Consider the following 15,301-nt stretch of genomic DNA (forward strand, 5'->3'; position numbering starts at 1 on the left):
ACTGGCATTCCCTAGATGTTGAATAGATACTGTACAGTTGTCTGTTTCAACTCCAGCTTGTCTGCTGTAATGTTGTCTACCCCTGGTAGATGTACGGTCTGTAGATTGATTTTTTGGGGTATCGCCCAATGCCAGATTTCCTGTGCAAGTTTGCTCAGGGGAAAGGACCTTGTCCCACCCTGTCTGTTTAGGGAGAACATTGTAGTTGTATTGTCTGTTTGTATTAGGATGGTTTTTCCCTGAATATGTTTCTGCAATGCTCTGAGGGCCAGATAAACAGTTTAAATCTAAAAATATTTGATATGTTTTGTGGAGTCCTGTTCGATCCATTGACCATGAACTTTCAGCTGGTTGAGATGTGCTCCCCAACCATTGAGGGATGCATCCGTGGTGACTGTCACAGATGGAGTTGGGTCCCTGAATGGTCTTCCCTGTGATAAGTTTTTGGATGCCCACCATTGTATCTCTGCTCGCACCCTTTGTGTAACAACCAATAGATCTTCCCAACTTCCTGTGGCTTGTGACCAGCTGTTGTTGAGCCATTCTTGGAATGGGCGCATGTTTAGGTGAGCGTGAGGGATGAGAGGGATACATGATGCCATCATGCCCATTAGTTTCATTACTTTCCTCACTGTCAGACTGTCCCCTCTGGTAGAGGGCTGTTTCGTGATGGATAGCTTGTATCCTGGCATGTGTGGGATAAGCCTTGGCGTTTGCTGTGTTCAGTCTTGCTCACAGGAAGGTTTTTCTTCTTTCTGGTGTCTTAGAAGATTTTTTGTGGTTTAATGAGAAACCCAGGATTTGGAGCGTTTGAATTTTTTGAACATGATTGTGGCATGTTTGTTTTGGGCGTCCCCTTATTAGCCAGTCGTCTAAGTATGGGTAGACGTGGATTTTTTTTGCTTTTTAGGTGTGGACGCCACTGCGGCTAGATACTTTGAGAGCACCCACGGAGCAGATTTTATGCCGAACTGGAGTCCCTTGAATTGGTAGTGTGTTTCGTTGTGCAGGAATCTTAGGTCCTTTTGTGCCTTTTGTTCATAGGGATATGTAAGTAGGCGCCTTTGAGGTCTATTGTTGCCAAGTAATCCCCGTTTGAAGCTGTGGGATTATTTCTTGAAGGGTACACATTTTGAAGTGCTGTGTTAGTATGAACTTGTTTATGAATCTTAAGTCCATGATTGGCCTTAGAGTTTGGTCCCGTTTGGGTACTAGGAAGTATGGGGAGTAGTTTCCTTTGTATCATTCTTGTGTTGGTACCTTTTCTATTGCATGTTTTAGGTATAGTTCCTTGATTTCTGTGTTTAGCAGTGTTTATTCTGATCGGTGTAATTTTCTTGTTTTCAGTGGATTTGCAGGTGGTGTTTTTGTGAGCTCTATGCAATATCCGTATTGTACCAAATTTAATATCCAATTGCGTGTTGTGATCCTTTCCCATTGTTTGTGGAAAAAGGATATTCTTCCCTCCACTGGTGGCTTGTGTGGTTCTTCTTCTGTGATAAAGTCAGTTAGAGCCCTTTCCTCTTCTTCTAGAGCATTGGCCTCTTCCTCTGCCATTCCCTCTTCCTCGAAAGGGCTGCTTCTGCTGTTGTTTGTTGCCACCCTTGATAGTTAGACTGTTGACCCATCTGTTGGTTTGGTTTCTGTCCCTGAAATTGTAGTGGCATCTGCTGTCCTTCACCAAAGATGCCTCTACCTGTGGTTTTTCTGTTAGAGAAGCCTCGTCTTTGAAAAAAGAACCTCTTTGCTGTAGGGCCCCCATTGCCCTTGCTGTTTCATTGTCCTTTTTAATTTGCTGAAGGGATTCATCCACTTCCTTGCCAAACAGAGCTTCTCCGTTAACCCCTTCGATGCTCCTGACGGAATGGTTCCGTCATGAGCATTGGTGCTCCTGTGCTCTTGACGGAACCATTCCGTCATGAGGACAGGGGCACGAAACCCCTCTGCTGTCTGCTTCTATTTTTCCCCTGTGACCTCGGGAGCTGGGGAAGAGCTTCCCCAGCTCCAGAGGCCCTCCTCCACAGTTTCTGTGAATTGACGATCAGCGTGCACGTCGCTCTGACGTAATTTCACAGAAACCAAAACAGTTTCACTTTCTTCGTGCTCAGGGGGCTATCTCAGCCCCCTGAGCACGTAAAGAGACGGGAGAGGTATCATTGGAAAGGGGAATATCTCCCCTTTCCAATGGTCCCAGTGGATCCCTGCTCGGGGATCACCCCAGGAGGGCGATCCCCAAGCAGGGATACACCCACTAGACACCAGGGAGGGGGGAACCTTGGTCAAGGGCCTTCGCTCCCCCCCAAAAAGTAATGGGCACAATTCAGTCTTTCTGCCCCCCTGGGGGGCATATGGGGCAGTAGCCCCCAATCTGCCCTCCTGGGGGGGGGGGGGCAGAAAGCCCACTAAACGCCAGGGATTTTCTTTTCCACAATTTGTTTTAGGGTGGGGGCTGCCCGAAACGGGCATGCCAATGCCCCCACCCCCGTATGAGGCAACATCAAAATTGCCTATCACAAAATATTTTGGGCCCTTGCCTATCGTGGGTACTTGGGCCTCCCACACGAGTGAGGCACCATTTTTATTGGGAGACCCAGGGGAATGCTGGGTGGTAGGAAATTTGTGTCAGCCCGGTGATACCACAACCTTCCCACACAAAAATGTGTGAAAAAAAGTGACTTTTTCAGCTAAAATTGAAATTTGCGGGGGATTCTGGGTATGGAAACGTTGGGGAATCCCCTGGGTGTCTAGTTTTCAGAAATGTGTGGGTTTGGTAGGTTTCCCTAGATGGCCATAGAGCACAGGGCCAAAAACCCAGGTGACCCCCCTTGCAAAACCGGGTCGTTTTGAAATAGGCAATTTTGATGTTGCCTCAATACGTTTTGGGCCCTTGTCTGCCGCGTGTACTTGGGCCTCCCACACGAGGGAGGCACCATATTTATCAGGAGACCCGGGGGAATGCTGGGTGGTAGGAAATCTGTGTCAGCCCGGTGATGCCACAACTTTCCCACATAAAAATGTGTGAAAAAAAGTGATTTTTCAGCTAGATTTGAGGTTTGCAGGGGATTCTGGGTAAGGAAACGTTGGGGGATCCATGCAAGCCATACCTCCCTGGAATCCCCCGGGTGTCTAGCTTTCAAAAATGTATAGGTTTGCTAGGTTTCCGTAGGTGCCGGCAGAGCTAGGTTTCAAAAACTACAGCTAGGCACTTTGCCAAAAAAGGGTCATTTTTCACTGTGAAATTGTGGTGTGTCCATGTTGCGTTTTGCGCCGTTTTCTGTCGCGGGCACTAGGCCTACCCACACAAGTGAGGTACCATTTTTCTCAAAAGACTTTGGGGAACGCAGGGTGGGTAGAAATTTTTGGATCCACGCAGATTCCAGAACTTTCCACCACAGAAATGTGAGGAAAATGTGGTTTTGTTGATAATTTTTTAGGTTTGCAAGGGATTCTGGGTAACAGAACCTGGTGAGAGGCAGTTGAGTCACCACATCCTGGATTTGCCTGGGTGTCTAGTTTTCAAATATGTATAGGTTTGCTAGGTTTCCCTAGGTGCCGGCAGAGCTAGGGTTCAAAATCTTCAGCTAGGCACTTTGCCAAAAAAGGGTCATTTTTCACTGTGAAATTGTGGTGTGTTCACGTTGCGTTTTGCGCTGTCTCCTGCCGCGGGCACTAGGCCTACCCACACAAGTGAGGTACCATGTTTCTCGGAAGACTTTGGGGGATGCGGGGTGTGTGGAAATTTGATGATCCACGCAGATCCCAGAACTTTCCACCACAGAAATGTGAGGAAAATGTGTTTTGTTTAACAATTGTTTAGGTTTGTAAGGGATTCTGGGTAACAGAACCTGGTGAGAGGCAGTTGAGTCACCCCATCCTGGATTTGCCTGGGTGTCTAGTTTTCAAAAATGTATAGGTTTGCTAGGTTTCCCTAGGTGCCGGCAGAGCTAGGATTCAAAATCTACAGCTAGGCACTTTGCCAAAAAAGGGTCATTTTTCACTGTGAAATTGTGGTGTGTCCACGTTGCGTTTTGAGCCCTTTCCTGTCGTGGGCACTATGCCTACCCACACAAGTGAGGTATCATTTTTGTCGGCAGACTTAGGGTAATTCAGATTTGTAAAGCAACTGTTATTACCTATTGACTTTTGATGCATTTCTGCCTTCCAAAAGAAAGACAATGTGTAAAAAAGAAGTAATTTTGAAAAATGATCGATAATTCTCATGCTAGTATGAGTATTCCCAATTTTGGAAATGTGCAAATATCTACTGTTTCTAAACTCTATATTTTGTTCCCATTTCAGAAATACATAGGTGTCTTTCATACCGATTTTTCCATGTATACATTTTCCCAGAATAATTGCTATATACCTGGTACATAATAAAAAACCATCGCTTCTCAGTTTTTGGCTCTGGGTTTGTCTGGGGTTCTCGGGTAAGGTCTAGCGGATGTAACGATATGTTGCTTTCAAAGAGCTGTCATAATTAGAAGAAGTTACAGGTGAAAACATTGACACAAAAGGCTGTTTTTTTCAACTAATTTTCAATTTTTCCTATATTTAACTGTTAGTTTCTATAAAGAAACCTTGAAAGATCTACACAAATGACCCCTTGCTGAATTCAGAATTTTGTCTACTTTTCTAAAATGTATAGCTTTCCAGGATCCATTATTGCTTTCCTACCCTTGTCTACCATTAACTGGAAGGAAGTTGAAAGCACAAAAAATAGCAAAAAACGGGCTATGTCCCAGAAAAATGCCAAAACTGTGTAAAAGATTTTGGTTTTCTGACAAAAGTCTGTCATTCTGCAAAAGCGGGGAAAATGGTGATTTCAGCCCCACAAACCCTTTTTTGATACCATTTGTAGGGAAAAACCCAGATGCTTTAATTTGCAGCACTTTTTGCCCATGTTTCCCCCCAAAAAACTAAATGTAGGGGTTAAATGGTCTGTTGATGATTGATGTTTGATCTTCTTGTTTAAAGCCAGAAGTTCTGAGCCAGGCATGCCTTCTGAGGATGGTTGCGGGGCACGTGTGTCTGCTTCCAGTATCTGCTGCATCTAGGGCTGATTTTAGGCAGGTGTTATAACACATAAAGAAGTAAGGATCATGAAATCGCAGTTTGTTAGATAAGATACAAGGTGTAGCAAAGTACAATGCTTTGTAAAAACTGCCCTCACCCACAACGGATTGTGGCATGCTTCATCATAGGGCGGCTGCGACACCTCTGCGCAGACCAACGCTAGAGGTGGAGCAATAGGGTGGGGTGGAGAATACAAACACAGAGAAAAGGAAAGGATCCGAGGAAAGAATAAGGAGTGCAGATATTAAGTTTAAAACTAACCATGGGTGGTCGCATAAAAATGTATTCCTGGACTCTCTCAATTAGGCTTAAAAGGGTATCTCCCTACCTAAGGATGGTGGTGAGGTAAGTGTATTTAAGCACCAACCACCCCTCCGTTCTGCGTTAAAGTCAACATGTTTCAGCTGGAATCCGTTATACCTCCGGCCTTCGTCAGGACTGTAGGATCCCTGTGCTAATTAAAAAATGAAAGCCCTCAGTAAAAGGGATGCCGGTAAGGATATGCCCCTCTATTAATATGTGAGACTATAATCGTTTCTGCTCAGCCATATCTTCAAAAACGACGACTCAACGGCGTGGCACCTCCGCTGCCACAGTTCTAAATCAGACCTCGCTCTGTCATAGCCCAGACCCCTCCTTACTTCGTCTGTTCCCCTTCCCTGAATAAATCCATGCTGCCATCGGGAGACCAATTGCCGCATAACTCTATTAAGGCGTGAGGCAAAAATCTTAGAATATAATTTGGCATCGCTATTTAGGAGCGTGATTGGTCTATAGGAACCCATATTTAGCGGATCCTTCTCCTTCTTTAAGAATATTACAATATTTGCCAACCCCCAAGACAAGGGTGGAACATCTCCGCCCTTAACGGTATTAAAGAGAGCTAAAAGCTCCCTTGCTATCTCCTGAAAAAAAGTTTTATGAATTCTAATGGTATGGCATCCATACCAGTAGCTTTAGCCAACGGTAAATCAAATAACGCCTTCTGGAGTTCCTCGTCTGAAATTTCTAAATCGGTACATTTCTAATTGGATTCTGGAGTGTGCCTTATAAGCCCCTAGTATATGGTATACAATGTACCTAGGGCATAGGTACCTTAAAGGCCTACCAGGGGCTAAAGCATGTATTATGCCACCCCAGGGAAGCACTCCAAAATGACACCACAAGTCTGCTACTGCAGCCTGGGTAAGGTGGTGCATGCACCCCTTACTGTGGTATAGGCTAACTATATCACTACCATTGCACACACATATAAAACCTATAAGTCACTCCTATGGCAGGCCTTAACAATCCTGAAGGAAGAGTGCTTGGTTTTTATGTGAGAGGGTGCCCCTGCATGAGCAGAGCCCCTCTGCAGCGTTCGGAGTACCTCCTCTGATGCTGTTTGTGGTGCAGCCTGACCATATACTCTTAAGTGCATTATAACCTCGCGGTAAATGCTAACTTTGGACTGGCTGCACGGAAGCATGTCGTGTTTGGTGTCAAACGCTTTGAAATACTACCCCCCCCCCCCCCGCCAGTTCAGGGGTAGCATTCCACCCTTCTAGAGGGAGAAACATGATCACACTGGTCTGCCCGGTTAAGACTTTCTAAAGCCCTGGCATCACAAATTGGATGCCACTGCCACAGACACGGGTCTGGCCTCCTGCTGCTGACCGAAACTCCAGAAGGGGAGGCCTGGACAGTAGGTTTACTGTCCCAGGGAGGTGTTTGATTTCGGTGCCTTCGGTGATTTTCACACTTCGGCAACCTTTGAATGGGTTCCGTGGGGTTCTTTTAATTGCGGCTGATCCTCAATCGCCTTTTTTGCTCAGCATCGTGGCGGCCTTAAGCGTCTTATGTTTGTGGCCCTTTGGCTCCGACGGATCTTTATGGTGTCTTACCTTTTTCATCTTCTTTTTCAACTCTCTCGCCTTCTTTTCGGCGCTGATGTTTTCGGAGTCCTTCTCAAGGATCTCCACATCCGATCCTTTGTGTGTCGACTCTGCTGGAGTACCCTGCTGTTCTTCGTCGCTACAGAAACCCAGGTCCCTCATGGAAGGTTTCTTTGTCGACTGCGCGTCTTCGGCAGAAACGCAGTGCAGGCCTCACAGTCCTTGTCCGGATGATCTTCGGGCAGGCAAAGGTTGCACACGTCATGTGGGGTCGCGTTGTGCATATTTTTGGTGGCACTTGGGGCAGAATTTGAAAGGGGTATTCTCCATGACCCCTACCTCGCCATTTGTGGACTTCTGGTGTTCTAACGGACGCTCTGCTCCTGCCCTTGGCTACGACGTCAGTTGATCGATCATACTTCGATGATCCTTAGATGAGAATCTTCTTTTAAAGTTTTTTCGAGAAAAACAAAAACTTTATTTGGAGCTTCCCGTCTTGCTTCCCACCCCTAACGGCAGAAAAAAGCATCTGAAGATGGCTACCACGCATGCCTACCTCCAGGATACCGTCTGACGTCACACAGGGGACGTACCTGGCACCAAATGGTGGTCGACAGCGACCAAAACAAGAAAGAAAAAAAACCAAAGACAATTCCGGACCCAACCACTAGGTGGCGGAATGATGCACAGCATGTGAATCCAGAACAGGATTCACGCTGCAAAACAAGATGTTTGGAACCAAATTTCCCACAGTTCAGTGAATTCATCATATTGCTAGAGAACTTGTAACGACCAGTGTCCATCCCATGTACTTACTTTGGCTTCCCTGGTCACTTACTATATCCCGGAATCGACAAGGATATTGCAGGGGTTTATCTGCTCATGCAGATATGCCCTTACAGGAGATATAGTGCACCCTGCCTTAGGGCTAAGGCCTGCTAGAGAGATATCTTACCTGTACCCCATGCAGTGTCTGTGGCCATGGCACACAGGGATGTGTGCCATGTGGACTCTTCAGTTTTGTCTGCACCAAGACACGCTGGCTGCTGTGGCAACGTGCATGTACTTTGTGAGGGGTCTCTAAGGGCCAAAGACTGCCAGAGGGGTGTCTTACCTATATCCCATGCAGTGTCTATGGCACTCAGTTTTGTCTGCACCAAGACACGCAGGCTGCAGAGGCAGTGTGTATGGGCTTTGTGAGGGAACCCTAGGGTGGCACAATATATGCTGCAGCCCTTAGGGACCCTCTTTAGTCACAAGGCCCTTGGTACCCAGGGTTCCTTTTACCAGGGGCTTATATGTGAGCTGAAGTAGTGCCAATTGTGGAAACAATAGGTACAGTTTAGGGAAGGAGCTCCGGCACAGGGAACATGCAGGCACATGCATCAACGTAGACTTGTGCGATTCCTTAATTGCGATTATTAAGGAATCGCAAATAAGGAATTGCAAAAGCCTATGCATGTAGGAATCGCTATAAAAATAGCGATTCCTACACATTCCTTAATTGCGACTCGCAAATTGCGAGTCGCAATTAAGGAATGCCATCCCATTCATTCTTATGGGCCTCCAGGCCCATAGGAATGAATTGGAGATTGCGGGAGCAATTTGCGAGTACCAGTTGGTACTCGCAAATTGCTCATGCAATTTCAAGGGTGCAAGGGTGTCAAAATGACACCCTATTGCACCCCTGAAATTGATCTGTGCACATATGTTGCACACACACATGCTCTAAGGGCATGTGTGTGGGCAACATGAAACTTTGAAAAATGCACAAAAGTGCATTTTTCAAAGTTTTTGCAAATTACCATGAAGTTCAACTTCATGGTAATTTGCTCACCCTATTAGCGAAATCGCTAATTTTTTTACTTTAATGCATTGCATTTAAGGAATCTCAATTTGGGATTCCTTAAATGCAATCGTAATTTAAGTAATCGCAATTTAGAGATTCCTTAAAGTGCGATTTTTGCATTTGGGATGATGCATCCCAAATGCAAAAATACCGGTCACAAAGGGGCAGATTCTGAGAATCTGCCCGCTTGCGACCGGTTTTTCCTTTGATGCATGTGCCTGATAGTTGGCAAGGACACTGTGCACTTCCGGATGAAATTACATCATTTTCCAGGCAAAACGTTGGGGCTAACCATGACCAAAAGAGGCACTTTCCTACACAACCTATATTTTAAAAAATAATTGCAAAAACAATAGTAACACAAAAAAAATATATATACTAAAACCCCTTAAAATAATTAGAATATATATTTTTACAACGATATAATTGAAAATGATATTAACAATATTCATAAAAACAATATTCATTACTAACTATATTTTTGCATCACAATATTTTTGTGTCACAATGTTTGTTTCTGATATTTGTAACTAATGATTTTTACAACTCAATATTTTGTCCAAACACCATTTGTGCAAAGGAAGAGGGGAAGGCAAAGAGAATTTATCAGGAGGTGAAGATTGCAGCGAAGAAATTGTCAATGGGAAAAGAGAGAGATGGAAAGCATTAACGGACAAAGCTACCATCCACTTCCAACCAACTTCCCCTGAGCTCTTCGGTGTCAGGTTCCTTACAGCCAGATGTAGGGTTAGACCATGTACACTATACGCCAAGTCGGTCTCTGTCGCTGTATAAATCAGTCATCTTTGTGTAGTGTGAAGGCCCAACCCCACCAACCATATACCTTACAGATTACAAAGCCACTATGTCTCTGTTCCCATAATGCATTGTGAGGGACAGAGTCCATGGGCCCGCGGGACTGGAAGTCTCCAACACTGTGGTTTTATGAAGCCCAACCTCTCTTTAACCTGCAGTTCTTTTACACCCCTCTGGAGGGCAGTCATGCTACTTACCGTGCTGCCAACGAGGAATCCAGACGAGTTCTCGGAGAGAAGACGCTCAAAAGGCCTCAGCTGATTGGGCAGATCTTCAATAAACTTTTCGTTGCCAGTTTCCTGTATTGAAATCATTCAAACATTGATAAACTCAATAGGTTTGGCTTCTTTATAGTGCATGCACACAGACACCCAATATAGAGGCGTATAGTCATGTATATAGGTGCTGACTGCTATGAACACTTAACAGCAATCCTGCATATACATACAGGCAGAAAAACATCCATATATTCAGCCAACAAGCGTGCAGGCATCTGCGCACAGAAACCAACATGCATACAGGTAATCATGCATCTAAAACAGCAAGCACATAGACACCATTATACACTGAACAGACATATAGATAGCCATGTGCAATACCCAACATACATACATATAGGCACTCATGTACATGGACAAACATACTTTCAGGTAGCCATGCACATAGGCCTCCATAAAACAGATATTCCTCGTAAATTGACCAAAAATGTTACCCATGCATGGAGACCTAAAGACTTACAAGCACACAACTACATGCAACCACCAATGTGCATACACAAAACACATACAAGCATCCACTCATGTAACAACCTACAAAGGCACACAGGCACCAGTGACATTATATAGAAAAATACACAAGTTATAACAACATATTCAAAACAAATGTATCAGCACTCATGCACACTGACCAACACACTCAAAGGTACCAATACAAACAGACCAACGGACATACAGGTGTCCATGTACAAAAGCCAATGGCCATACAGGTACTCATGCAAACAGACGAGCAGACATGCAGGCACTCATTTATACACAAATCAACTGACATTCTGGCACAATAATAAATAGAAATACAGACATTCATGTACACAGGTAGTCATTCACACCACTTCTCAGACAGTGATCAACAGTTTTACCCACACATGGAGACCTAAATACTTACAAGACCATGTTTTACTGTAGTTACCAGCAAGCATGCACAAAACACAAAGGCATACACATATGCAGCAACCCACCATGGTACACAAACACACACAGTCACAAAAATCGCAGTCAATACCAGACATACAAGTTTACATGGAACACCGAAGGGATGGACCAATAAACTAGTAGGTGAAGGCAATGACCACCGAACGAAGAGGTAGGGAAACGGATGAACAGTTGGATGCATAATTTGTGGCAGAGCGATGCATTCTTCTTTGTACTGAAGAGGAAATCTCAATGGAGGTGGGATGTTAATACTCATTTCATTCCTTCCCTTCCATTTGAGGAGTCACTAATAGGGGAATTCACCATCCTATCAGTGCAATTATTAGAACGAGTACCATTGCTAACATCACACTGTGCTCTGCACGCCCCTTCAACTAACCCGCCAGTAAAAAACAAACAACTCCGAGTCTAGTCAGCTCTCGGCCATTTTATAATAAAACAAGCAACAAAGCAGTGCAAGCTTCGCAAGCATGAACACCAACTTAAGCAAGTTACATTTCCATTAGAAAACACCGATTGCATTTAACATTCATAATGTTGATAATTTCACTATTATAGGTTTTTTGCATTCATAACACAGAATTTCAGGAATCAAACGTCCTGCTTCTGAAGCCTAATCCGCAGCATCCATGCAGAACTGATGGAGAGAGGCAGGAGACAGACACTGCAATCCCCAGAAACACACTCTCATAGTCAGCGTATTCAATCAGAGATCAGCGCACACTCTTAGTCAGCGCATTCACTCGGAGATAAGCAGCGCACACTCCTAGTCAGCGCATTCACTCAGAGATAAGCAGCGCACACTCGTTGACAGCGTATTCACTCGAAGATAAGCAGCGTACACTCCTAGTCAGCGCATTCACTCAGATAAGCAGCGCACATTCCTAGTCAACGCATTCACTCGGAGATAAGCAGCGCACACTCCTAGCCAGCGCATTCACTCAGAGATAAGCAGCTCACACTCCTAGTCAGCGCATTCACTCAGATAAGCAGCGCACACTCCTAGTCAGCCCATTCACTCTGAGATAAGCAGTGCACACTCCTAGTCAGCGCATTCACTCAGAGATAAGCAGTGCACACTCTTAGCGTATTCACTCTGAGATAAGCAGCGCACACTCCTAGTCAGAGCATTCACTCAGAGATAAGCAGCGCACACTCTTAGCGTATTCACTCAGAGATAAGCAGCGCACACTCCTACTCAGCGTATTCACTCAGAGATAAGCAGCGCACACTCTTAGCGTATTCACTTGGAGATAAGCAGCGCACACTCTTAGCCAGCGCATTCACTCTGACATAAGCAGCGCACACTCCTAGTCAGCGCATTCACTCAGATAAGCAGCGCACACTCCTACTCAGCGTATTCACTCTGAGATAAGCAGTGCACACTCCTAGTCAACGCATTCACTCGGAGATAAGCAGCGCACACTCCTAGCCAGCGCATTCACTCAGAGATAAGCAGCGCAAACTCCTAGTCAGCGCATTCAATCAGAGATCAGCACACACTCCTAGTCAGCACATTCACTCGGAGATAAGCAGTGCACACTCATTGACAGCGTATTCACTCTGAGATAAGCAGCGCACACTCCTAGTCAGCCCATTCACTCTGAGATAAGCAGCGCACACTCCTAGTCAGCGCATTCACTCAGAGATAACCAGCGCACACTCCTAGCCAGAGCATTCACTCGGAGATAAGCAGTGCACACCCCTACCCAGCGCATTCACTCGGAGATAAGCAGTGCACACTCCTAGTCAGCGCATTCACTCAGATAAGCAGCGCACACTCCTACTCAGCGTATTCACTCAGAGATAAGCAGCGCACACTCTTAGCGCATTCACTCGGAGATAAGCAGCACACACTCCTACTCAGCGTATTCACTCAGAGATAAGCAGCGCACGCCTCTGGGAGTCGGGGTCCCACAGGGCTCTATCTTGAGCCCGACCCTATTTAACATCTTCATGACCCCGTTGGCGGCACTGGCGGAGTCGTATGGGGCCCAGATCGTATCCTACGCGGACGACACCCAGCTCCTCTTCTCGTGTAAGAGAGGAGGAGACTTTGATGGGGAGAGTATCAGGGATTGCCTTGGGGCTGTTTTTCAATGGTTCCAACTGAACAGCCTCAAGTGCAACTCCGATAAGTCTGAGGTACTCTTCTTTGGGTGCGACACTGAGCCAGACTGGCAGGCCTGGTGGCCGATTGATATGTTTCCTCCGTCCTGCTCCTCCCAAGTCGCCAAGAATTTGGGGGTTAAGATGGATAAGGGGCTAACATTTAAATCCCATATCCTCGGGGTGTCGGGCACCTGCTTCGGCATCCTCAGGATGCTGCGGAGGTTCCTTCCCCTGCTATCTGAGGAGCATAGGAAACTGACAGTGCAGGCTCTGATCGGGTCCAGGTTGGATTATGCTAACATTCTTTACCTGGGCCTGCCAGAGTATTTGCTGCAGCGGCTCCAAGTGGTGCAGAACGCTGCTGCGAGAGCAATCTTTGGATTAAATAGACGGGCCAGTGCATCTGGCTTGTTGAGAACCTTGCATTGGCTCCCTATCCGGAAGCGGATCGCCTTCAAGGCTCTGACTCTGGCCTACAAAGCTCTCCACGTGGTGGGAGCTAAGTATCTTCAAAAGAGACTGGTCTTCTATCAGCCGACCCGGTCTTTGAGGTGGGAAGCTTTGTTTTTGGCGGTTGTTCCGCGCGTGAAGAGAGCTCGTCTGGGTGGCCGCTCTTTTGGACTACTGGCGCCACAGTTGTGGAACTCTCTGCCGCTCACTCTGCGGGGAGCTACCAGCCTATTAGCTTTTAGAAAAAGCCTTAAAACCTGGCTGTTTACCCAGTAGTTTGTTTTTTCTTGCATGTATTTGTCTGGCATTCTGTTTTTTCTTTTAATGGTGTTATGTTATTGTGTTGCAGCCTTCCTTTTCCAAAAAAAAAAGCGCCGGGACACTCTTTTTGAGTAGCCGTGCGCTATACAAAAGATTAAATAACATAACATAACATAACATAACATAACTCTTAGTCAGCGCATTCACTCGGAGATAAGCAGCGCACACTCCTAGTCAGCGCATTCAATCAGAGATCAGCGCATTCACTCGGAGATAAGCAGTGCACACTCATTGACTGCGTATTCACTGTGAGATAAGCAGCGCACACTCCTAGTCAGCCAATTCACTCTGAGATAAGCAGCGCACACTCCTAGTCAGCGCATTCACTCAGAGGTAAGCAGCGCACACTCTTAGCGCATTCACTCAGAGATAAGCAGCGCACACTCCTACTCAGCGTATTCACTCAGAGATAACCAGCACACACTCTTAGTGTATTCACTCGGAGATAAGCAGCGCACACTCTTAGCCAGCGCATTCACTCTGACATAAGCAGTGCACACTCCTAACCAGAGCATTCACTCGGAGATAAGCAGTGCACACTCCTAGCCAGCGCATTCACTCGGAGATAAGCAGTGCACATTCCTAGTCAGCGCATTCACTCAGATAAGCAGCGCACACTCCTACTCAGCGTATTCACTCAGAGATAAGCAGCGCACACTCTTAGCGCATTCACTCAGAGATAAGCAGTGCACACTCCTACTCAGCGTATTCACTCAGAGATAAGCAGCGCACACTCCTACTCAGCGTATTCACTCAGAGCTAAGCAACTCACACTCTTAGTCAGCGCATTCACTCAGAGATAACCAGCGCACACTCTTAGCGCATTCACTCGGAGATAAGCAACGCACACTCCTACTCAGCGTATTCACTCAGAGATAAGCAGCGCACACTCTTAGTCAGCGCATTCACTCAGAGATAAGCAGTGCACACTCTTAGTCAGCGCATTCACTCAGAGATAAGCAGCGCACACTCCTAGTCAGTGCATTCACTCAGATATAAGCAGCACGCACTCCTAGCCAGCGCATTCACTCGGAGATAAGCAGCGCACACTCCTAGTCAGCGCATTCAATCAGAGATCAGCGCATTCACTCGGAGATAAGCAGTGCACACTCATTGACTGCATATTCACTGTGAGATAAGCAGCGCACACTCCTAGTCAGCCCATTCACTCTGAGATAAGCAGCGCACACTCCTAGTCAGCGCATTCACTCAGAGATAAGCAGCGCACACTCTTAGCGCATTCACTCAGAGATAAGCAGCGCACACTCCTACTCAGCGTATTCACTCAGAGATAACCAGCGCACACTCTTAGTGTATTCACTCGGAGATAAGCAGCGCACACTCTTAGCGCATTCACTCAGAGATAAGCAGCACACACTCTTAGCCAGCGCATTCACTCTGACATAAGCAGTGCACACTCCTAACCAGAGCATTCACTCGGAGATAAGCAGTGCACACTCCTAGCCAGCGCATTCACTCGGAGATAAGCAGTGCACACTCCTAGTCAGTGCATTCACTCAGATAAGCAGCGCACACTCCTACTCAGCGTATTCACTCAGAGATAAGCAGCGCACACTCTTAGCGCATTTACTCAG

At 46.1% G+C, this 15,301-nt stretch overlaps 1 protein-coding gene across 1 annotated transcript in view; it reads right to left on the reverse strand.

Annotated features, from left to right (window-relative positions):
• The window catches only part of LOC146839363 (glutathione S-transferase P 1-like), a 169,274-nt gene that overhangs the window by 26,092 nt on the left and 127,881 nt on the right, over positions 1-15,301 (reverse strand). Inside the window, exon 6 of the mRNA XM_085651364.1 lies at positions 9,813-9,914. Within this exon, the coding sequence (XP_085507490.1) occupies positions 9,813-9,914 (102 nt within the window). The remainder of the gene's footprint in view (positions 1-9,812; positions 9,915-15,301) is intronic.

This window comes from Triturus cristatus, chromosome 4_1 (genome assembly GCF_964204655.1).
Source record: "Triturus cristatus chromosome 4_1, aTriCri1.1, whole genome shotgun sequence".
NCBI classification, from domain to species: Eukaryota; Metazoa; Chordata; class Amphibia; order Caudata; family Salamandridae; genus Triturus; species Triturus cristatus.